Raw genomic sequence first — 25,905 nt, 5'->3', positions numbered from 1 at the left:
TTATATTTAAGATGGTTTAAATGTTTTCTAAAAACCTTTAAATGAAAAAAAAATTGAGACTCCCTCCGACTTACATATTATTAATCAGTAACAGGTACCTGCAATTGTTAGTTTAAGACTGAAAGCATCCAGAGGGAAGACAGTCATTTGTATTTAAAATTTTTTTTCTTTAGTTTAAAAAATTGTGTAATTTATCATATAGGAAAGAACACATAAAATGTATTTGAACTGTTAAGGAACTGAATAATAAAGTGTGCCTATACCTATCACTCATCTTTAGAAACAGAACATTTCTATTAACTTTGACATCTCTAACCCTTCCAGATCCATAAACCTTCCCCCGTCGCCAAAGATAACCATTTACGTGTTTTTTTTTTTTAGCTTTACCAACTCTTCATGCATTCAGAAACACCTTAATTTTTTGAGATTAATTTTATTATTAATAGTTTTACTGAAATATAACTGATATATATTAAAGCATACACATTTAAAGTATCTAATTTGATGTTCTGATATAAGTAAACACTTATGAAACTATCACCATAATCAAGACAATGAACATATGTCTCACCCGCCCCCTCCCTGCCCCCCCGCCAAGAGACTCCTCATGCCCTTCTGTAACACTTTTCCTCTCACCATACCCATCCTACCACTAGACAATCATGGACCTTTCTGTCATTATATAGTAGTTTGCATTTTCCAGAGTTTCAGGTAAACAAAACCATATAGAGTATGTACTCTCTTTTGGTCTGGCTTCTTTCACTCAGTGTAATTATTTTGAGATGCATCCATACTGTTCCATATATCAATGTTTATTCCTTTTTATTGCTGAGTAGTATGCCATTGTATGGATATACCATAATTGTTTATCCATTCACCTAATTGATAGATATCAGTTGTTTCCAGTTTTAGGCTATTATGAATAAAGCTGCTACAAAACATTTGTATACACATCTTTTTTTTAAAAAAAGGATTTTATGTATGTATGTATGTATTTAAAAGTAAGCTCAACACCCAAACTCATGACTCCAAGATCAAGAGCTGAATGCTCTACCAACTGAGGCAAGCAGGAGCCCCTTGTATACACATCTTTATATGAAAATATGCTTGCAATCTGCCTTGGGTAAATACCTATGAGTGTAATGGCTAGATTATATGGTAGATAAAGGTTTAATTTTTAAGAAACTGCCAAATTGTTTTCCAATATGGTTGTATTATTTGATATTCCAATAGCAGTATATGAGATGTCAGAGCTTTTGTTCCTCCAACATTTAGTGTGTCATCATTCTAACAGGTATACATTATCTCATTATGGTTTTAAATTGTATTTCCCTATGACTGATGATATTGAACATCCACTTACGTTTACTTGCTACTTATCCATCTTTGATTGTGTGTTTGGTCGGATTTCTTGCCCACTTTTAGTTTACGTCGTTTGTTTTCTTATATTTGAGTACTGGAGTTCTTTATACGTTTTGAATACAAATCCTCTGTCAGATATATTTTGTAAATATTTTCTCTTGGTCTGTTGCTTTTCTTTTCATTCTCTTAATATTGTCTTCTGAAGAGAAGTCTTAAATTTTGATGAAGTGCTTTTGGTTTTATTTGTTAGATCTCTGCATAAACCAGCCATCAGGATGTTTTCCTGTATCTTCTTCAAAAATGTGTAGTTTTCGGTTTCATTTAGGTATACTTAAAATTAATTTTTGTATATGATGTGGAGTTCTAATGTTTTTCTTTTGCAGTTGGAAGCCAATTGCTCCAGTGCCATTTATTGAAAAGACTATCCTTTCTAAGCTGAACTGTCCTTACATCTTTATTAAAAATTAGTTGTACTTAAATCTTTACATCTGTCTTTACATCTTTATTGAAAATTAGTGCCCAGGGGCGCCTGGGTGGCTCAGTGGGTTGAGCGTCGATTTCAGCTTAGGTCATGATCCCAGGGTCATGGGATTGAGCTCCGTGTCGGGCTCCACACTGAGCATGGTACCTACTTAAGATTCTCATTTTCTCTCTCTCTCCCCCACTCTGCCCCTCTCCCCTACTCACACACTCTCCCTCCCTAAAAAATAAAGAAAAAAAAATTATTTAATTAAAAAAAAAAAGAAAATCATTTGTCCATGTATTCATTGGTCTATTTTTGGACATTTTATTCAGTTTCATTCATCTACCTGCCTATCTTGACACTAATACCACACTGTTCTGATTACAGTAGTTTTAATAAGTTTGATATGAAGCAGTCTCAATCTTTCAACTTAGTTGTTCTAAAGTTTTTATGGTTATTCTTGGTCCTTTGTATTTCCATATAAATTTTTACATTTGCTAACCAGTTATACATACATAATAAATATAAAGACCTATTGAGATTTTGAGCTGGACTGTGTTTTATCTATGGATCTATTTAGGAAGAAATGATACCTTAGAAATATTGGGTTTTCTAACCCATGAACATGGTATATCTCTCATGCATTTGTCTTCTTTATTTCTCTTAGCAATGTTTTAGTTTTCAATGTAAAGATGCTGTACATCTTGTGTCAGTTTATCCCTATATATTTCTATTTTAATTATAAACAGCATTTAAAAATTTGATTTCTAATTATTCTTGATTATATATGTATATATATATATACACAAATATATGCAATTTATTTTATATGTTCATCTAATATTCTGCAACCATGCTAAACTCACTTATTAGTTCTAGTAGCTATTCTAATAATTCACTGCATTTTTCTACACAGGTTATCATGTCATCAGCAAAAACCCCACCAGTTTTAGTTCTTTGTTTAAATCTGAATGCCTTTTATTTCTTTTTCCTACCCTCCTGCACTGGCTAGAATCTCTAGTACAATTCTGAATAAAAGTGGTTAGACTGAATCTCCTTTTTTGTCCCTAGTTAGGGAGAAGGCATACAGTGTTTCATCATTAAGTATAATATTAGTTGTAGGTTTTTGCCTTTTATTAGGATAAGGAAGCTTTTTTTGTTATGGATTTCCATTCCACTGTGGTCAGAGAACATATGCTCTATGACTTAAATCCTTTTAAGTTTATTGAAACTGGTTTTATGACACAGAATATATCATTTACATGTTTTGGTATAACTACTGTGTAGACATCATTTAATAAATTTTTTTAGAAATTTTTTTAGAACCTTGGCATTTTGGATGAAGATATGCAGTACCCGAGCATACCTGAATCCTCCACCACATATCATGAAATAAAAACCTCATCCTAATCATTTAAGGAGACCCAGAAGTTAGGATGTCAATAAAAATAAACAAGAGAAGGAGTACAGAATAAGAAGAGAAAGGTGAGAAGACATTATAATTCATCATGAAGTGAGATGTGGCATTTAATAGTTTAAAAATGAAATAACAATAGTAATAACTACTTTTAAACTTTGGCTGACATATTTTTTTAAGTAATGAAACTAGAATTTTACCAGCTAAATAGATTATGTTGATTACTAAACAGACAAAACCAACTGACCAGACAACTGGAAGAAAATACGAACCTGAGCAGCTCCCAAAGGGGGAACACGTAAACGCTTCATAGCTTTTTGTCTGTCACCATCTTCAAGTTCATTAGTCACTACAGCCTAGAAAGACACATTAAATTTTGACACAGGTTATACTAACCTTGAATAATACATAAATAATTCTGAACCTTTTATACATATGGTATTCTGATAACCTCTTGGTGACTATATACTGAATAAAAAGCAAAACAAAAAAATCATGAATAAGATTATTATATTCAAAGCCAGCAAGTAATTACAAAAAGGGAACAGAGATGAGGAATTATTTCATTAAAAATAAGACATTAATTTCATTGAAAATATGTGGCACACAAATGAAATTACTATACCTCAGTTTCAGAGATGAGCTGGTTGATTTTCTTGCACGTATAAAAAGGCGCCACTTCTACATGAGCCACTCGCCAATCTGCTCCACGAGACGTTTCCAGGATCTTGTCATGCTTTTTGAGGATTTTTCGAAACCCTGTAAAATTCAGATTCTACAGAAAGAAATGAGAAAAACTACTGTAATTTCCACCACCATAAAAGAAGGAAAACAATAAGCACTATGCATTGATGAGCTGACTGAGGACTGAGTACTGAGAGAAATGGCAATGCTTTCATACAAGCATTTACTACTAAAAAGATAAGACTCTTGTTTCTTATTCCATTTGTTTATTTCAAGGTAGTATACCATCAGTAATAAAAGAAACCCTGAACTATGAATCCTAGTATTTCTATTTCAAGTAAATTAACAAAAGTCTTAAACTCAAAACATCTTTATTTCCATTTTCTTATTTACAATATTCTCAAAAAGGCTAGTTCGTATTATTTTGCTTCATGATCAAAAGAAGACTGTCAGAAAAATGTTTGGATTTATCATACATTGACTACATTTCTTAGTTTTGTTTTCCGAAGGACTGGCATAGCTATGTATTTTACCTCTAATGTGCAACCATTTATGAACCAGCATGGAAAAATGGAAAATCATCTATTTCTTTTAACTTTCATTTTACTTCTATCCATTCTCAGTTTGGGGATGGGAGTGTGAAGAGAGTCAGTAGAAGTGATCACATACATAGGGTTTCACTGATGGTGGGTGAGAGCTTGCACTCTTTCTCCATTTCCACAATATCAAAATAGTATACTTTTCTACATTCTCAAATTGTTGTTTTTTTGATCAACATGCAAGAAAAAGCAAGAAACCGGCTTTTCACGGTTCTTTAAACCAGAGGCTTCCAAATTTGTTGATCACATAGTCCTATCAGTAAAAAAATTGAATACTGACTCCAAATTAGACTTTGCATGCTTCCTAGTTTGTATATAATTTTTTTTCTCATACTTTAATAAATCATCTTAAACTTTCCTTGGGGTGCATACACCATGAATTAAAGACTGCTTTCAATTTTCCTTTCTCCTCACTCTCAATATAAATATATTCTTACAGAATAGCCAGCCTCAAAGAACAGAGAATGGATCAGAACTGTTATAATTAATGATTATTTTTGTTTTCCCAAACTTTTTTTTTTAATGTTTATTTGTTTTTGATGGGGGGGGGGAGAGAGAGAGAGAACGAGGGAGCATGAGTGGGGGAGGGCACAGAGAGATAGGGAGACACAGAATCCAAAGTAGGCTCCAGACTCTAGGCTGTCCGCACAGAGCCCAATGTGGGGCTCAAACTCACAAACCATGAGTTTATGGCCTGAGCTTAACCAGCTGAGCCATCCAGGCCCCCCAAGGAGCTTTTCATAATGACCCCACACAAAAGCTGCTGGGAAAGTTAATAAAACAAAATTTAAGAGGGGTATTTCCCTGTAACACACAAGCATAATCAATGAAATATGAAATGTTAATGTTTTACAGCATTATAAGAAAGAATACATTTTTGTTTCTTTTTAAATATAAATTATAATGCTATAGATAAATTTCAAAGGAAAATAATTTCTCATGATATGCTTTACTATTCTTCTTTGAATGATAAAATATTAAATTATCAAAGAACACAGAATTATGAAAGAGATGGAAATAAGTACATGCATTAACAGCTTACATTACTGCAGATATGAGACTATAATGTCTTCTTATTTTAAAACTCCCAATTTACCCCTAGAATACTTTTGTTGTATAATCTTGAGTTTTCATCCTGTGATGATTGTAACCACAGATTATCAGTACTAATCACAATAAAATGGAAAAAGAATAGTACGCAAAGTCACTAAATTTAGAGATTAGAGAAGCTTTTGCCTACTGAAATGTTTATTATTGAACAAATCATCTGTTCTTCTATAAATTTGTTATAGAGTCAACTATGTAAACAAATCTGTAAAGAATTAGAAATTAATGAATGCCTTCAATTTCCATAATTTAATGTACATGGTAGTAAGGCTTTACAGATTGGATTTTAAAAATAGTCATATATCCTAATTGCATAGATATTCAGTCTCTATATATATTTGCTGTGACCTAATTTCTTTTCTCTCACAAGAATTCTTTTCTACTTAAAAAAAACCTTTATTTTAATTCTAATGTAGTTAATATACAGTGTTACATTAGTCTCAGGTGTACAATATAGTGATTCAGTAATTCCATAAAGATTTTTTTATCACAGAGTCATATTGCAGTCTGCGGATAATAAAATTGGAAGGATTGTTAGTTGTAAATTGAAAAGTCAGTATCTTTTATAATATTATTAGTGTTAGTTTCAGGAAAGTTAACTGTCTAATTGTTGCCTTTGTGGAAATTTTGCTATAGGTTTGGAGGAATATAAAGCTCTTACATAGCCAGCAGTGGTTGGGTAAACATATACAATTTCTTATTTCTATTCACCACTACCACAGATGCCTCTAAAAACAGGAAGCAAACCATTAGGAAGCAAACTGTGAGTGAATATAGTGAATGTTGTACAAAAAGTTTTCAAAAACTGATCTTCAAAAACAGAAATCTTTTCACAAATTTTTTTGATGTTTATTTTTGAGAAAGAGAGAGAGAGAGAGCAGAGCAGAGTGGGAGCGGGGGAGGGGGAGGGGCAGAGAGAGAGGGACACAGAATCTGAAGCAGGTTCCAGGCTCTGAGCTGTCAGCACAGAGCATGATGTGAGGCTCGAAAGCACGAATCGTGAGATCATGACCTGAGCCGAAGTCGGACCGTTAACTAAGCCACCCAGGTGCCCCCAAAATAGAAACCTTGTTACACTATTTTGCTACCTTTGATATGTGGTTTTTAGCCAATTAGAACAACTGAAATCACATTAAGAACCTAAAAAATAATGACATGCTAAAGATTTCCCTTTTTGGATTGGCCCATTAGTATAGTTCAAGGTTAATTCCAAATTTCTCAATTATTTGAAGATTCCACTCTCCAGGGTAAAAACTGAAGTACCTGATAGTTCTGCAGCAGGATAAGACTGAGGTAGAACTCGCTGAAGGCCAGTTTAAGGTCTTTAATATTCCTATGTTGGACACGTTCCTCGTGGGACAAGTGGAAGACTGGCTTTCTGCGTTGTCGCAGTGTAGTAACGCCAGTGCTCTCTTTCTGTGCATCCAGTGATGACTGAAGCTCATTCTGAAGTGTAGCAAACCTGCGCTGAGCCTCCGCAAGCTTCTCTGTTTAAAAAAAAAAAAAAAGAAAGAAAGAAAGAAATAAAGAAAAAAGAATTTCAAAACCTCAAGATAAAAAAGCTGGTAAAGTTCTCACTGACTTCTGAATTTTTAGTATTTATTCCAGTTTGTTTCCCTAAAATTTCTAGGAAAAAAAATGTTACATGTAATATTTAGAACTGGATAGGAAAAAAATGTTTTGGTGTAACATTTCATCCTATCATTCTATCCCACGTTTCCCTCCCTGTAAAACCTCAAGTGTACCCTTTGTTTTTACAGATGAAGATACAGAATTTAAAAAGCCATGAAAAGTGAGAATGCAAAATGGTACAGCCACATTATAATCTGGAAAACAGTTTGTCCATTCTCGAAAAGTTAAACATAGAGTTAGTTACCTTAAGATGCAGCAATTTCACTCCTAGGTATATACCCAAGAGAACTGAAAACATACGTTCACACAAAAACTTGTACATATACATGAATATGTATTCACAATAGTCAAAAAAAAAAAACCTAGAAAAATAGTAAAAAAAAAAAAAAAAACCTAAATGTCCATTAACCAATGAAAGGATAAGTGAAACACACACACACACACACACATACACACACACACACAGGAAATATTATTCAGTCATAAAAAAGAATGAAGTACTGATACATGCTACAACAAGAATGAAACTTGAAGAAACCATGGTAAGTTAAAGAAACCAGACACAAAATGCTACATGTTATCTTATTCCATTTATATGAAATGTCCAGAACAGGCAAACACAGATACAGATTAGTGATTGCTAGGGTCTAGGGGGTTGGAAGAATGGGGAATGACTGCTAATGGGCATGGGGTCTTTTGGGGATGATGAACATGTTCTGGAATTATATAATGGTGATGGTTGTACAACCTCGTGAATATTCATGATTTGAATCTCTCTCCTCAGGAATAGCTCAGTCTCTTTTAATCGCTTATGTGAGTAGTCAGGCTTCCTTGGGATAATCTCCCATTCTTTTTTTTTTTTTTTTTTAATGTTGATTTATTTTGAGATAGTGCGTGCACATATGTGTAAGCAGAGGAGGGGCAAAGAGGGAGGGAGACATAGAATCTGAAGCAGGCTCCAGACTTCAAGCTGTCAGCACAGAGCCCGACATGGGGCTCAAACTCACGAACCACAAGATCATGACCTGAGCTAAAGTCACACAGTTAACAAACTGAACCACCCAGGTGCCCCGATAATCTCCCGTTCTTAGTCAACTGATTTGGGACCTTGAATACAGCTGCAAAATCCCTTCAGAGCAACACCTAGATAGATGTTTGACTGAATAACTGGGAAAAGATAGAGAATACATGAGGAGGATGGAATCTCAGAGGCCTCCTTAGAATTATGCTATCTCTGGACTGATGCAAATTTCTAGAGACTCCAAATGCCACTTGGCCCAGCAGTCAAATGGAGATTTATAGTGTTCAGGTTTAACTCACAGTGGACCCAGTTGGTCCATGAACTCACACTATGATTACTTTCTCAGTTCTAGAATGTATAACTGAAATAGAAACATCAGGCCATTTGTACAAATCTCACATTGACTCTGACCCAGGGATAAGGGCCATTATTGTCGGAAGGACTAGTGGAAGTTCCAAGAACTTCTCCCTATCAAGATAATAATCAAGAAGCAAAAACACATCCCTAGGGGAACTCCAGAGCTTAGTGCCAAAACCAGAGACTTGAAAGATACAGGGATGTTGATATCTATCGTTCCCCATTTAATTCATCTATTTAGTCTGTGCAGAAGTTGTATGGATCTTGAAGAATGACTGTGGATCACAGCAAATGTAATCAAGTGCTCATTCTGATGTCAGCTGCCATTCTAGATGTGGTATCATCACTGGAGCAAATCAACACAGCCTCTAGCACCTGGTATGCAGCTATGCACCTAATAATGCAGCTTCTTATCTGGCAGCAGATGCCAGCATTGTCTGAGCCCCAGAAATGGCATCATTCCCCATAAGTACTGGTCAGCCACCTAGTGGCAGGTTGAATGCAACTGGATGCAGGGGGCAGATCTGTCCTCTCTGGAATAAATGTATTCTTGATATGGTTGTGCCTTCCCTGCTCATAACATTTCTGGCTAGCACCACTATTACCTGGAATGTCTTATCCATTTTCATGGTATACTACACAGCTTTGTTTCTGATCAAAAAACTCATTTCACAGCAAAGGTAGTAAAACAATAAGCATATCCATGGAATATAATGGTCCTACCACATACCCAGAAATTGCTAGCTCAAAGAAAGACTTAAAATGAGAGACAAAACTCTTGAAGAATAGGGTTCTGCCTTATAGCATTATATTGGTGTTTTCGCAAACACAGTCAAAATACAGAGTCTACGAATCAAGGAATGGAAGTGAGAGTGGCTCCTTTCACTACTATACTAAAAATTCACTCACCCAATTTTTGCTTCCCAATCTGCAACTTGAGCTCTGCCTATTGGTTAGTTCTCAAGAAGAAATGCTTCTTTCAGAGGAATACAACAACAGTTACACTGAATTGGAAGATGAGAAACACCTGGCCATTTGGGGCTCATCATACTACTGAACCACTAGGCAAAGAAGTTGTTTACTGATTAGTGATTGATCCCAATGACCAAGGGGAAAGTGAATTGTTGATATACAATAGGAGCAGGGAGGATTGTGTCCATAACCCAGGAGACTCTTTGGAATATATCCTAGTATTTCCATGACAAGTAATAAAAATTAATGGGAGGCCGCAGACATCAAAGAAAAGAATTATTGACGATTCAGGCCCATTAGGAATTGAAGTCTGGGTCATTCTATCCACTAAAGAACCCTAGTCAGTTGGGCTTCTGGCTGAGGGCAAAGGGTAGCGGAAAAGGCAAAATCATAGATACAAACTATGGCCTCTTGACTTCACGCTCTTTTACATAGTTTGTATTTTCCTCTTTTTGTTGCATTCTGGGTAACTGCTTCAGCTCTATGTTCAAGTGTATAAATTCTCTTTTTTTAAATTTTTTTTTAACATTTTTTTTTTAAGAGGCAGAGAGAGAGCATGACCAGGGGAAAGGCAGAGAGAGAGGGAGTCACAGAATCTGAAGCAGGCTTCAAGCTCTGAGCTGTCAGCACACAGCCTGACACGGGGCTCGAACTCATAAGCAGTGAGATCATGACCTGAGCTGAAGTCGGACGCTTAACCGACTGAGCCATCCAGGCGCTCCTATAAATTCTCTCTTAATCTCTACCTAATTTACAGGTTTAACTGGTTAAGATATTAAGTTCAGTGATTATATTTTAATTATTAAAAGTTCTAATTGGTTATTTTAAAAAGTCAATTTTGATCGTTTCTTCTTTGTTCATGGTTTTGATATTCTTCTGTCTTTAGCCATACTAAGCATATTATTTTGTATCTAATTAATTTTGCATATTTTATGCAACATCTTACTGTTTTGTAGTTGAGAGGTTTTCAGGATTTCTTCCTAATCATCCATATTGTAAGAAAAAGAACTATTTACCTATTTTCAAATCTCCAACTGAAAAGGCAAAATGAATCTCAAATTTCTTATTAAAGCCAAGCATTTCTACTGCAAAGTTGTTTATCTTATTATCCTATCCTTCTGATCAAAAACAATATAGAACTTTTTGGTTCTTTCTTGGTTCACTGTGCACTTAATGATTCAGTAATTTTTTCGTGATGCTTCTAGATCAAAAGATACATATAACACTTCTGTTTTATTAACAACTTAAATATTTATGCCCTAACTAGTTAAAAGCCATACAAAAAAACAGTACACACAAATACATACATAATATATAATGAAAGAATGTGAGACAAGGTCAACTATAAATTACTTTGCTGATTAAAAATCTTAGGTAACTTGTAAGACCCAAAAGCCAGAAAATCGTAAGTATACGAATGATCAACTTTTACTGTTAAAAGACTGATATATGAATTTGCTATATGTTTACCATCCTTAGCCACAAATGTCAATACATAAATTTTGTAATTATTTACATCTTTCATCATATGGATATTAAAAATGAAAGTAGTCCAAAAAATGGAAAGAAAGAAGAACTGTTACTTCCTGCATGCCAGCAACGTCATGAAACAAATGCCTCCCCATCTGGCAAACTCCTCACTCATTTTACAAGGCTAACCTCAAATATTATTTTCTACGTAAAGTCTTTCTTGCCTAACAACTCTCAGCTACAACTTGAAACTCCCTCTACAGGGCTCTCATTAGACCACAAACATGCATACAAAGCACACTGAACATATAATTCTTTGTTTATATGTTTGTTTCATTAACCGTGAGCTCTCTAAGGCCAATCCTTCTCTCGAGAGCAAAAAAAATCTTCATGTTTTAATGGTGAGCAATTTTCTAATAGCTTTTTCAGATATACTTTACACAGCATAGAATTCACCGATGGTAAGCATAGTTTGGTGATTTTTAGTAAATCTGTGGAGTTGCGCAATCATCAACACCATTCAATTTTAGAACATTTCCAACATCCCATACACTTCTGTCATGGCCACTGGCTGTCATTCCTCATTCCCACCCCTAGCCCCAAGTAACCACTGATCTGCTTTCTGTTTCTATAAACTTGCCTTTTCTGGACACTTTTATAAAGGAATCATACGATGTGTTGTCTTTTGCATCTGTCTGGATTCTTAACATAATGACTTTGATGTTCATCCACAGAAGTTTGTTCTTTTTATTGCTGAATTATACTTTGTTGGGTGGATATACCACATTTTGTTTAAATATGCATGTTGATGGACAATTGTTTCTATTTTTTTACTATATAAATTATGCTATTAATATTCACATAAATTTTTGTGTGGACTATCATCATCATCTTTATATTATAAGAGCTTGCATACAGTAGGCTCAATCAATGTTTGTTGACTGAGTGAATGAATGAATATGTAGGAAAAACTCTCTAGTAATCCAAGTGCCTATAGAGAAATAGAGGAATAATAAATGCCAGGGGTATTTTGCTAGTTTTTGAACCAGTGATTCTCTTCCTTAAGGGGAAAGCTATCTGGAAGAGCACATAAAGGAAAATCCTTGTTTGGAAGTAGGGGAGTATAAAGCATATTTCAAAAAAGAATTCAGTATTACCATAGTTACAGTGTTATACTTAGAAAAAGGGTTTAATACTTATCAATAGGTTTAAAAAGGATGAGAAACACTGCTTTTGACAAGTGTCCAAATCTATTTTTCAATGACACCACAGTTTCCTAGAGTCAGGGCTCCAAAAAGTTCAAATATATGGGACAGCACAGAATTTGGGAAAAGGTATATATGTACACAAAAATGTATTCTGGCCTATGAATTAAACTCTACAAATATACTTAAAAAATAAAAATGAATATTTCTAAGTAATTTTATAAATACTGATAAAAATAGCCTATCTTGGCAATAAATTCCAATCTCTACACATTCCAGTAAATTCAGTGACTGAATGAGAACAGATTATTTTAAGAATACATGCTTAATGCCATAAGCTCTCAGATAATAAAATATTTGATAAAAATTTCCAATAACCATTCAAAACTTTCAAAGCACCTATATGTCCCTTAAATACATTAGGGACATTAGGGTTAACGAGATCTTATTTTTATTTATTTATTTACTTATTTGTTTATTTATTTTGAAAGATACAGAGTAAAGAGTACATCTGAGCTGTCAGAGCAGAGTCCAATGTGGGCTTGATTTCAGGAACCATGAGATCATGACTTGAGGTGAAATCAAGAGTTGGACGCTCAACGGACTGAGCTACCCAGGGACCCCAACAAGGTATTTTTTTTAGTTTTCACCAGATTTATATATATTTTACTTTTAGAGAAAAGTTATTTCAGAACTATAAACTATCTTAAGAATAACAAAGCTATTAAAGTTATGCAACTCAAGAATAATTGTTGATAAAACAACGTTAGTGTTTTAGAATACTTTGATTTTTTTGTATACTTATCTTGCAATGTTATGATCTTGCTAATTCAATTTATGGATGTCAGTATTATTTGAAATACAAAATTTGTAAGACGGCTGACCCATCCTAGATGATTCAGGGTAGTTAATTGTTATATTACATGACATTTTTGTGCTTTTATCTGGAATTCTTATTACCTGAGATTGTTACACCTCAAATACTGAAGTCTAAAATTTCCATGTGTGGGTAAAACAACTCCAGCCTCAGCAGACTATCTGTTATACTCCTCAGTCCCAAATATGTCATGTACTTTGATTTCACAATGCATCTGGATAGGTGTTTCCCTGGAACACTGCACTCCAACTCCTCTCCGACTGTTATCCTCAATATGCTACTCCAAGAGCATGTGGAGATGCCTACGCATTTTCAAGGATGCAATTTAAATTTTACTTCTTGTGTAGGCTTTTCCTCAATCCCTCTCTTTTCCTCTAAGCAAAGTCAATGGTTCTTCATGTCACTTTCCACAGTACAAAATTTGAAAATACCAAGTATCATATTGTACATAAAAGAAATAGTACAGTTGACCAATACACACAATAGCTATTCTACTATTCCCATTCTACTATTTCTTTTCATGTATTTTTTAATTTTTATTTTAAAGTTTATTTATTTTCAGAGAGACAGAGACAGCATGAGTGGTGGAGGGGCAGAGAGAGAGGGAGAGCGAGAATCCCAAGCAGGTTCCATGCTGCCAGCGCTGAGTCCGATGCAGGGCTTGAACTCACGAAACCATGAGATCATGACCTGAGGTGAAATCAAGAGTCAGATGCTTAACGGACTGAGCTACCCAGGTGCCCATATATATTTTTTAAATACCTGAGATGACCCCTCGTATTTTAATTCCCTGACCCATGTGTAGAGTTGCAACCCACAGTTTAAAAAAAACATTACTTTTGATGACAGTCGGCTTTTTTATTAAGATGCCATCCGGCAACTGTGTTACTCCATGACCATGGACATTGCCCATCTTCTCAGTCTTAGAAAGAAAGAAATGATATGACAGAAGAGAAGGACAGTGGATATGTGGATAGTACATAAATAATTTCCAACTTCTCCCCACCTCCCCATTCTTTAATAGCTCTGAAGTAAATGATTCTGTTGAAATGAACTCAAGACAATCATGATGTAGGAAAAAATAATAGGACAATGGGAATTTTAAACAATATCACAGACCCATGATCACACTAATTAATATATACTTAATCCATGTCTTTATACATATGCAAGCAAACACATACACACATATCAGTCATTAAGCCATAATTTAGCTATGTGGGTACTAGATACATATGATCACTTGTAAAATGAATATTTACTATTTCAGTGAAAGAGATACTTATGTTTTATTACACACATTCAGTGGCATAATAATATACAATGCTTCAAATTCAGTAAGAATAAAGAAAAATAGACATAATAGGATTACAGGAATAACTGTAATAGGAATAGTTCTGAGTAACTATTATCCAATTGGTCTTGCATATATATGAAGCCCGAAAATATTCTATAGCCAAGAAATAAATCTGTTTCTAATGCCATAATTTTCATACTTCTGAATAACACTACTGTAATTTCATTCCTTCCCTCCTACCTTTCCCACTTCCCTCCCTCTTTTTTGGTAAAGAAAGAAAAGCTCATAAAATTGCTGTGAATTCAGAATAATTGAAGCCAAAAATTTAGGACAGGTCAGAAAAAACAGACTGTTTAGAAACAAAGGAAGAAGGCCTTAGCTATTTAAAACATTCCAACTGGGGCGTCTGGGTAGCTCAGTAGGTTAAGTGTCTGACTCTTGATTTCGGCTCAGGTCATGATTTCATGGTTTCGTGAGTTCAAGCCCTGTGTTGAGCTCTGAGCCGACAGGCGGAGCCTGCTTGGGATGCTCTCTCTCTCTCTCTCTCTCTCTCTCTCTCTCTCTCCTCCCCGTCACCCCCCCCCCCCCGGGTCTTATAGCACTCTCTCTCAAAATAAACAAACATTTTTAAAAAAGGCTTGCCTGTTTTAATAATGGAATATTAAAAGCAACAGACACATTCTAATATTTTGTTTTTATGTAGGCACATGAAAACATGGCTTGGAAGGTAAGTATTTTGAATGGAGAAAGCAAACTGGTTCAAAAAGAAAGGTATTGTAACATGAAGTCATTAATATTACCAATGGAAAAGGATATTACTGATCACCACAAAAAAAGATCTCTGACACTATCGCCTCTAGAATTGATGCCATTTTTAGTACTCAAAGAGACCTAGGAGACTTCAGTAATTAGTAATGTTATCACCAAAAAGGAGCCTTCCTTTAAAAAAACTTCCCTCTCCTCCCACGGTCTAAAAGATTTTATATATTAATATAAGTAAAATAAAGAGCAATACAATGACTTACATGACTGACATCAAACTATTGTCAATTGTTTCTAACTCATTACATGTGGAACCCTAGAGGACTGGGAATGAATTTGCTCATCTTACAACAAGGTACATAGAGGCCTAAGAAGGTTAAATGGTAAACTTCTTCTAAAAAAATAGTAAGGTTCAGAAATCCAAAACGTAACTGGTAGGTAACAGAACTGGTATGAAAATAAATATGTACATTTTAGTAGTATTCATTCTATGTTTTGTTTGGCTTTTATAGAATTTTTTGGGGGGTACTTAAAAGCTTCAGTCAAGACTATATCTCACTTGAAAGTGACCATTATTAGCTGACCATTAAATAATCTGTGAGATATAAGTGGTGGAGGTAGGTTTATACGCTAAACTCATCCCTGTTATTTTAGTTATTTATAGTTTTTCTGTGTCCTAGTCTCTGAGGATTGCTGTCTATAAGATAATCTGCCACAGAGCAGGTGGCTAAATAAGGAGGAAAATGATACTGTCTAGAACAAGTGCCAAATTCTATTTCTGTCAATCATGTCTTCATATTACCCATCACTTCCTGACCTGGCAAAAAGTCAGTCTGAAGACTATCAATTTGTACCTCCTCTGTGGTGACATCAAGAGACATGCCCTACTGGTCCTGCCAACACACTAGGAAAAAGGAAGTCATTTAATCACAGCCTCCAAACTTTCAATAGTAGAAAGCCTAAAATTATTTTTGAAAAATAATGAAATTTAAGATACCATTTTTCAAACTAGGGTTATAACTCAATATGGGGTCATAAAAGCAATTGTGTGGATCATAAATTGGCATATTATAAGTCAAAGAGAAATAATTATAGAAAACAATATATACTACACATAGTAAGGATATTATTCCATGAAAAAATATTAATTATTTAAATATACTGCATATATACACATATATAGATGCATACAAACATACATAAAATACACATATCTGACTAGGTGTGATGGGTCACATTTGTATACAGTTTTTACTACAACTTAACATGTAGTATGTATCTCTTATTAACAGTAGATATTTTTTTTTCTTTGTATACCAATAAGCATTATCTACTCTTTGTGATCTCAATAATCCACATAGAACTGGGCTCAGAGATCTTTCCAAAAAAAAATCACAGAAAAAAAAAAAAGCTAATAAACTTGACCTTTATATTTTTCATTTACAGGCGTAGGTCATATCCTATAGCCTTTTCTCAGTCTAAACACTCTTTCCCCTGCAAATGCCTTCCTCTTAGCTTCCTCTTCCTCATTCTTCATTACATGGCTGCCCTCTCCTTCTCTGTCTACATTGCTAGTTCCTCTTTCACTCCTACTCCTAATTATGGAAATTATCTCTGTTCTTGCACATTGCAATTGTTCTGTACATTTTTCCCTTGTTGAAAATCTATCCACTGCACAGTTTCAAATAATATTGCTATTTTGTCTCTGCATTCTAGGTACTTACAGTGTAGTGCAAAGGACATGCTATGCCATAAGGGAGAGGTGAGGAGAACTAAGGCATTTGCTTCCTTTTTTGTTTCTTTTTTGCTAAAAGGCAGTGACTTGCTAAGGAGATTAAACCAGTTAAAAGGAAAATCAACGATGCGTTTATTTACTAATTCTTAGAAGAAATAATTACTGGCGCAAGGTCTTGAGGAGCTAAAATTTAATCAGTAGTTGCAGAGATCTGCCATGGACTAAAGAGGGATATCTTTTCTAAAAAGATTGGAGGGAAATAAATCAGGGTAAGAATGTGAACAAGTATTTTGGGGGAGGGGTGGCCTAGATCTGCCTAAGTATTATACACCAACAGGAGCTGAAGGCCTTTATTTTTATTTGTAAGGAAGGAGTATAGTATAATGAGCATGATGGGAAAGATGGTGGGGTCAGAAAATTCAAGACAATGGAGTTGGGTCCAAAAAAAAAATTTTGGAGCATGGAAAAGGGCACTGATTAGGACCTGTGGGTAGCTTTGAAGACACAGTTAAGAATGTAACAGTGAATTTACACTGGTTCAAACTTGTTCTGGTATGTGATTTTTTTCCCCTAGCTATCCTAAGCACCCAGGGAATAGGCATGGAGAAGGAAAGGCTGGATTGGTTCACAGTTGGAATTTTGCTAGGCAGAAGCAGTACAAAGCAATGAGGGTAAAAGGATTTAAAAAGCACAAGGGACAAAACGGTTAAGATGACTAACAGAGAGGGAAGTAATTCTGGGAGGGGTCTTGTCAACTGGAATAGATGAAGGAGTCAAGAAACTTGAGCTCTGTGAGACAGAAAAACAGAAGTTAAAGGACTAGGGGAGTAAACATATATAAAAAACAGAATTTTAAAGGGTCAGATATAAATAAATAGAAGTTCTAGTATTTCCTCCTCAACTCCAATGGCATCTTGTAGATGCCACTCTGGAGACAATGCTCTAGAGAGATAGAAATGAGAATTCCATACAATGGAAAGACAAAAGAAATGTAATTAATAAGCAGGAACTGCTTATTTAGCTGTAATTTAGCTTTGAGATGATAAAATCAAATTTCTGAGTCTTTAAAGCTTTAGCCTGGACTTGAGCGAAGCTCTACAAAGTACTGGTTCACAAGGAGGTTCCCAAATCCTTGCAACTGCAAAAGAATCTAGGCAATGACCATATTAGGCTTAAATACTGAAGCACCAGATGTATTCCTACCTTAGCTATAGAAAACATCCCTAAATGCAGTATAGGAAGGAAAACAAGCCACCATTTTAAAATAATGATCAGAAGGTTAAATAAACAATGACATGCAGAGTTTCTCTTTCTGTAACAGCAGAAATTCTATTGTATGTTGTACCAAAAAACTACTCACCTGAATAAAATGTGTTGATTTTGGCAAGTTCCTTTTCACAGGTTTGGAAAAATTTTTCTTCAAACTTGGCAAAATACCTCTTTACTGTGTCCTCATCTGTAACTGAAAGCAAGGAAAACATTTAAATTTAATGACCAAAGGTCAATTAAGAAAGCTAGGGAGGGGCGCCTGGGTGGCGCAGTCGGTTAAGCGTCCGACTTCAGCCAGGTCACGATCTCGCGGTCCGCGAGTTCGAGCCCCGCGTCGGGCTCTGGGCTGATGGCTCAGAGCCTGGAGCCTGTTTCCGATTCTGTGTCTCCCTCTCTCTCTGCCCCTCCCCTGTTCATGCTCTGTCTCTCTCTGTCCCGAAAATAAATAAAAACGTTGGAAAAAAAAAAAAAATTAAAAAAAAAGAAAGCTAGGGAAAGGGTGCCTGGGTAGCTCAGCTGGCTAAGCATCTGACTCTTGATTTCAGCTCATATCTTGATCTCAGGGTCATGAGTTTAAGCCCCTCACTGGACTCCATGTTGGGCGTGAAGCCTATTGGGAAAACACAAACACAAAAACCAAAACAAAAACCAGGCACCTGGGTGGCTCAGTCGGTTAAGCGTCTGACTCTTGATTTCAGCGCAGGTTATGATCCCAAGGTCCCTGGGATTGAGCCCCGAGTTGGGCTCTGCCCTAGCCAGGAACAGAGTCTGCTTGGGATTCTCTCTCCCTCTCTCTCTGCCCCTCCCCCACTTGTATAAGCTCTGTCTCTCTTGGTTTTGGCTCAGGTCATGGTCTCACAGTTTCATGAGTTTGAACCCCGCATCAGGCTCCACACTGGCACTATGGAGCCTGCTTGGGATTCTTTCTCTCTCCCTCTCTCTCTGCTCCTTCCCCACTTGTGCTGTCTCCGTCTCTCTCAAAATAAATAAACTTTAACACATAAATAAACTTAAAAAAATACATTAGGGAAACAAAATTTAAACTTACTACTTTCTTAGTATTCAAAATGACAACAATGAATTGTGAACCATATTAAGAAAAGACTACTGGGGCACCTGGGTGGCGCAGTCGGTTAAGCGTCCGACTTCAGCCAGGTCACGATCTCGCGGTCTGTGAGTTCAAGCCCCGCGTCAGGCTCTGGGCTGATGGCTCAGAGCCTGGAGCCTGTTTCCGATTCTGTGTCTCCCTCTCTCTCTGCCCCTCCCCCATTCATGCTCTGTCTCTCTCTCTCTCCCAAAGATAAATAAACGTTGAAGACTACTAAAAGGCCTCTTTATAGGAATGCAGCCATTTTTTAACTGGATGAGACTCTAAATCTCCACTATGATAAATTTACAGTGGTGGAGAAAACAAGTGTTCTAAGACTTGGGGACAGGAAGATGCTACTGGAGACAGAGGTGATCAAGGAAGAGTCAAGGTGTTGGGAGTTGAAAATGAATAGGATTCAGCAAAAGTAAATACTTCAGGGAATAAAAAAAGGAACAAAAATGAAGACATGAATATGTAATATGTTCCTGGGAAAAAAAATGAATCAATTGTTCCTACTATATTAAATTGCTATCAACTCATTTTCACTTAGCTGCACCAGCATAGAAAAATGTAGACTGATGGTTATAAATTAGATATTTTAAGGCTACAGATGCTGGGTATGAACATAAGTGGGTTGAGCAAATGGGTGACTGTGCAAGTATAGTGATAAATGGCAACAGACATCTTCAGGATAAGGAGTGGTATGCATTCTGGCAAGTGAGAGCATATGTCCATCTAGCTAGTTGCTGCCCTGTGGCAATAGGTGGTTAAGGTTGTCAGATCTTCCAATTTTCAGGAGAAGTCATAAATCTAGATATTTTAAAAACACAGTATAGGCCAATCAATATATGTCTCTGCAGGCTGGATCCACTTTGTGAGTTCTATCATATAGCTATTAATTTACTGAATATCGTAAGTACAGACATATGTAGCTTCAGGAAACCCACCTCCCCAAGCCTAAATGGGTATGTTTCTTGCCCAAGTGAGATTTGACTAGACTCCAGATGCTAATTATAATGCAGAACTATCCTATTTCTGGATCTCTCGAGCATCCTAAGCTTAAAATGTCTAGGAAAAAGTATAGATTCTTTTATGTCCCTCAGATGTTTCAAATCTTAGTGCAATCCCCAAAACCCTTAAACAATTCAACTATCCAGGAATAAGAGAAAATGGTATTTCCTTGAGTAATATGCAACACCTACATATATACTATTTCTTTGTATCAGAGATACTTTAAACAAAAACAAAAGTTTAAAGTGAAGTTGTAGGGGTGCCAGAGTGGTTCAGTCAGTTAAGCATCAGACTTTAACTCAAGTCATGGTCTCGCAGTTCTTGAGTTCAAACTCTGCATCAGGCTCTGTGCTGACAGCTCAGAGCCTGGAGACTGCTTCAGATTCTGTGTCTCCCTCTTTCTCTGCCCCTCTCGCACGCTGTCTCTCTCAAAAATAAACATTAAATTTTTTTTTAATTAAAAAGAAATGAAGTTCTAATAAGCACGTCAAATCTATTCATTTAATTTGAGTAACGCAAATGTGAAAAAAAATACCACTACACAAAACCTTAAGTTTTATTTGTATATCTACTTCTTTATTTCTTATACTTTAGAACTTAATAGATAATGCAGGATTCTACCGATTTTGCAGGGAAGAAAGGATGGCCACTCTTAACTTCTTCATGTAAGCTCAGTAATTTAGGTACACTAAAGGCTATAGCTGCCCAAGGCCACTGAGAATTATTTTTTCAAAGTATAAAGCCGGTCAAAGCTTTCTTTTAAGGTGACCTTGAGTTAGAGATGATCCGTGGTAACAGATGCTACTCTTATAATAACATCTAGCTGTAGCTGATTTAAAATAAGAGTTAATTACCTATTTTCTTTTCATTTTTATTTTATTCTTCATTGTATTGTTAGGAAAGAAAACCTAAAACCAAAATATGGGCTTGGTCATACTTACTTTGTTTCCCTATTAACAGAGAGCTTTCATTAACACACATTAACATGAGATGATGGAAATAAAGTTGTTCACCAAAGCGATTTAAATATAGCTTGTTTTAAAAATAATTTTAACATACTAATATTTATATAGAGGTTGCATATTCAGCAACATCAACTATTTAAAATATTACCAAGAACAAAGAAACCAAAAAACCTAAATAAGCCTCTGAGAAACTAAAACATAATAAATTTTATGTATTAAAGTATGTAACATTCTACTCATGAATCAATCTCATAAGAATTCTTCATTTCCTCAACTAGAGACTGTTTTATCTAAAATACCAGCAGTCTCTTATGTAGATTTCTGGTTCCGATATAACTTAATGCCCACAAATTACAAGAGGGTAAGACAAGCTTACAGCAACACTAAAAAGTAATAGCAAAAAAGAGAGAAAAGTAATAGCAAAAAGAGGGAAGAATTATACATAAAAATAGATTTGCATATACAGATACTTTCCATTTTTGAAAGTTCAAGTTACACCACTTACTTTTACATAAAAAGACATAACATCGGTACCTGTTTTTGCTAACTGAAAAGAAACCTGAAGAGGATTTCTGCTTTTACAAAAAAAATGTTTTTTAAAGTTTTCAGCATTTGTTTTGCAGCAGGCCATTACAAAGGCAGCCAGCACCCTGAGCAGTGAGAGTGACCCCACAAAGCACCTTCTCCGAGAACTGCACTCAGTATCTCAGCATCAAGCCACCATAGCTTTGAACCATGTCAGTGAGCATCTGTGCCTTATCTTGATTTATTTTGTGCATCTGTGACCAAAGTATATCCTAAGGTATCAGAAAAGCATAAGAGAGGATATTTTGGGGGCCTGGGAACACTAAAAATTGTTATAAATTTATATTTATAAAAATATAAATGTATATTTATATTTATAAAATTGTATATAAATTAATGGTAACAGTATCTTCACTATACATCATTTTGGCTTATGAAAGGTTTCATAAGAACAGTCTATTTTGGGGGAAACTTGTACACAGAGATTTAAGATTAAGATAAAGGGAGCGTCAAATCAGTGAGGAAAGAATGGACTATATAAAAACAGGGTTGAGCCATCCATTTAAATAAACTCCAAATGGAGTTAAAGAAACAATATTAGAAAATAGCAGAAAAAAATTAAATAACCCTACATGGGGAAAGTACCCTACACACTACACAAAACAGGCCATAAAGAGAATGATTGACATTCTCACATAATGAAAAATCTCCATTCTACAAGATACCAGAAGCAAAGTTAAAAGACAGGGAAAATGTATGCAACATTTAAAATAAAGGATTCACATGCAAAATAGACTTTAAAAATTTCTTACAAGTCAGTAATAGACTTTAAAATCTTACAAATCAGTAATAGACTTTAAAAATTTCTTACAAACCAGAAAAATGGGTACATTAAAGGAATCCATAGAAAAATACAAATGGCCAATGAACAAAAGAAAGGATGCTTAACAGCCCAGATATCAGATGTTACTTCAAAATAATGAAATATAATTTTTAAACCATCATAATGGAATAAATTTTAAAGTATTTTTTCAGCAATGGTAAAGGTAAATGAACTCTTGCTCCCTGTTGGTGAGAATGTAAATTTGCAAATCCATTTAGGAAGGCCATCAAAATTTTCAGTGTGTTCAATCCCACATGTAAGAAATATATTCTAAAGGAATCTCTGCACAAAAGGATGTGTGCACAGGGATGTTCGTGCAACACTGTTTTTAATAGTAATAAAACAAAGTAACATCCAACAAAAGGGGAACAGATAAATTATAATATCATATAACACTATGCAGCCATTTAAAAAAGATAGACATACATCCTGGTTATGTATGAAAATTGTAAGACACTGCTGATGAAAAATTTAAATAAGAGAATATATACAGCATGATCTCATTTATGAAAAAATATGTGCATAAATCAATATTCATATGTACATTCATAGAAAGAAGACTGGAAGAATGCATAACAAACTGTTAATTGTGGTTATTTCATTTGAAAGAGGAGAAGGTATGAAAGGGAATCTCACATTTCGCTATCTATATTCATTGTATTGCTTGAATTCATTACAATGAGATGTAGCCACGGATGATAAATAAATTACATTGTACAAAGAGTATTATTAACTGGAAGGAAAAAAAGTAACATGCGGCATACAAATCTTTAAATTATACATAGTAAAATCTAACCAGCACAGCTAGTTGAAAAAAAGTTAACTGTATCAATTTAGATGAAAACAGGATGATTAAGCCCTTCACCTCAGTTATGAGAAGTTGGTGGAATGCTGATTTCTAGAATATCCATTTCTATTATGCTTCCTATAACCTACCTGCTGAATAATGTTAGAAATCAATAATCCTAAACTGAAGAAACAGAATTTTAGTGTTCAGAAATCAACTAGCCAGTTTCCCGTTTTAGAGTTGAGAAAATACAGGTGTAGAGAACCTAGATAACACGAGGATTTTTCCCCCTCCAGTAACAATGTAAATTTTACAGAAACTCACTATATTTTCTTATTATAAAATAAAGAATATAAAAGTGACATCTATTTGTTACTGAAATGTTATGCACTGAACTGTGCAGCCACCCTCTCCCAAAATTTAAATGTTGAATCCCTAATCCCCAATGTGATTGTATTTAAAGTTTATTTATTTTGAGAGAGAGCGCACAAGCAGGGGAAGGGCAGAAAACGAAAGAATCCCAAGCAGGCTCCACACTGTCAGCACAGAGCCCAACGTAGGGCTCGAACTCACAAACTGTGAGATCCTGACCCGAGCCAAAATCAAGAGTCAGACATTTAACCAACTGAGCCACCCAGGTACCTCCTCGATGTGACTGTATTCAGAGGCAAGGCCTCTGAAGAGGTTTATTAAGATGAAATGACGTCATAAGGATGACCTTATTCCAAAAGGGCTGGTGTCCTTATTAGAAGAGAAAGAGACATCAGAAATACCCCTGTATGTGGACACCGAGGAAAGGCAGGTGAAAAGTAGCCAGAAAAGGCCCTCTGCAAGCCATACTAGAAGAGCTTGCACCTGATCTTGCATTTTAATCCTCCAAAACTGTGAGATCATAAAGTTCTACTGATTAAGCCACACAGTCTATGGTATTCTGTTATGACAGCCCAAGCACACTAATAAAATGAATTTAACATGTCCTTAATTCAGTAATTAATCTCAAAAGATTAAGCCTACTTTTAAAAAAGGTAGCATAAATAACTACAAATCTTAACAACACATATCAACAATTCTAAGATTAGCATCAACAGGAAAAATCCCTGGAAGACAAAGCGGTGAAAAAAATCCAGAATTGGTCAAGAATGATTCAGAGAACACTGCTGTAGAGAACCCTTTGCTCTGAATTAAATAAATATTAAGTCAGCTATACTAAAGAGACAGGGAGAGAAAATGAGGGACAGATATCTTTGTCATTTCTATTATGGTCAAAATTTTACCTCAAATTTGGAGATGACAGAAAATTTTTTTCTCATCCACCCCCAAATTAGGAAATTAATAGCAAATGACTCTAAGAGTACTAATCAAGGTAAAACATCCCTACTGCATAGCAACCACCATCAAGTGCTTTTTGCTGCAACTGTCAGGAATATTTTTCTTTTTATACGAGACTTGTCATTCTACTTTCACATGCAGTCTCTCAAAAATCTACTTCTTAAAACCATTATTAATTTCTTCAAATATCTTATATGTTCCATTCAACTTTTTTTTAAAATTTTTTTTAACGTTTTATTTATTTTTGAGACAGGGAGAGACAGAGCATGAACAGGGGAGGGTCAGAAAGAGAGAGACACAGAATCTGAAGCAGGCTCCAGGCTCTGAGCTGTCAGCACAGAGCCCAACGCGGGGCTCGAACTCACGGACCGTGAGATCATGACCTGAGCTGAAGTCAGCCGCTTAACCGACTGAGCCAGCCAGGCGCCCCCCATTCAACTTTTTATTACAACTTTCCATGTTCTTAATTTCCAGCTCTATGATACCGAAAGGAGGGATTTTTTTTTTTTTTATCTTTTTAGATCTTATGTCCAACATAACGTCTGGTAGACAGTATGTGCTTCATACATTATTTTTTGAAACTGCTAATGTTGAAATGATGTTAATAATGTTTGCAAAAAATTATGATGTATTTATTAAGTTTTAAAAAATGAAACTCCAGGGGCACATGGGTGGCTCAGTTGATTAAGCGTCTGACTCTTGAATTTGGCTCATGTCATGATCTCATGGTTTATGAGATCAAGCCCTGCATCAGGCTCCGCCCTAACAGGGTGGAGCCTGCTTGGGATTCTCTCTCCCTCTCTCTCTCTGCCTCTCCCCCAGTCACATACTCCCTCTCTTTCTTTCTCTCTCAAAAAAATAAACACTAAAAAAAATGAAACTCCAATAATTGGATATTCATGCACAAAAGAATTAAGTTGTATCCCAACCTCATGCCATATATGAAACAGCTAAATGAATCAAAGACCTAAATGTAAAAGCTAAAACTATAAAACTTTCAAAAGAAAACAGGCATAAATCTTCATGACCTTAGATGACACAATGGTTTCTTAGATATGACACAAAAAGCAGTAGGGATGAAAGAAA

The 25,905-nt window shown here is 35.4% G+C and overlaps 1 protein-coding gene across 1 annotated transcript in view; it reads right to left on the bottom strand.

Moving 5' to 3' along the window:
- XPR1 (xenotropic and polytropic retrovirus receptor 1) overlaps nucleotides 1-25,905 on the bottom strand; it is a 212,720-nt gene that overhangs the window by 61,189 nt on the left and 125,626 nt on the right. The window contains exons 3-6 of the mRNA XM_047076861.1: nucleotides 18,321-18,422; nucleotides 6,896-7,119; nucleotides 3,868-4,017; nucleotides 3,515-3,598 (exon numbers count right to left, since the gene is read on the bottom strand). Of these exons, the coding sequence (XP_046932817.1) occupies nucleotides 3,515-3,598; nucleotides 3,868-4,017; nucleotides 6,896-7,119; nucleotides 18,321-18,422 (560 nt within the window). The remainder of the gene's footprint in view (nucleotides 1-3,514; nucleotides 3,599-3,867; nucleotides 4,018-6,895; nucleotides 7,120-18,320; nucleotides 18,423-25,905) is intronic.

The sequence above is a fragment of the Lynx rufus genome, unplaced genomic scaffold (assembly GCF_022079265.1).
Source record: "Lynx rufus isolate CCGP_SWC_20201006 ecotype Redwood Valley unplaced genomic scaffold, mLynRuf1.p SCAF_15, whole genome shotgun sequence".
NCBI classification, from domain to species: Eukaryota; Metazoa; Chordata; class Mammalia; order Carnivora; family Felidae; genus Lynx; species Lynx rufus.
The sequence above is the reverse complement of the archived record's forward strand: the minus strand, read 5'-3'. Positions and strand labels throughout refer to the sequence as shown.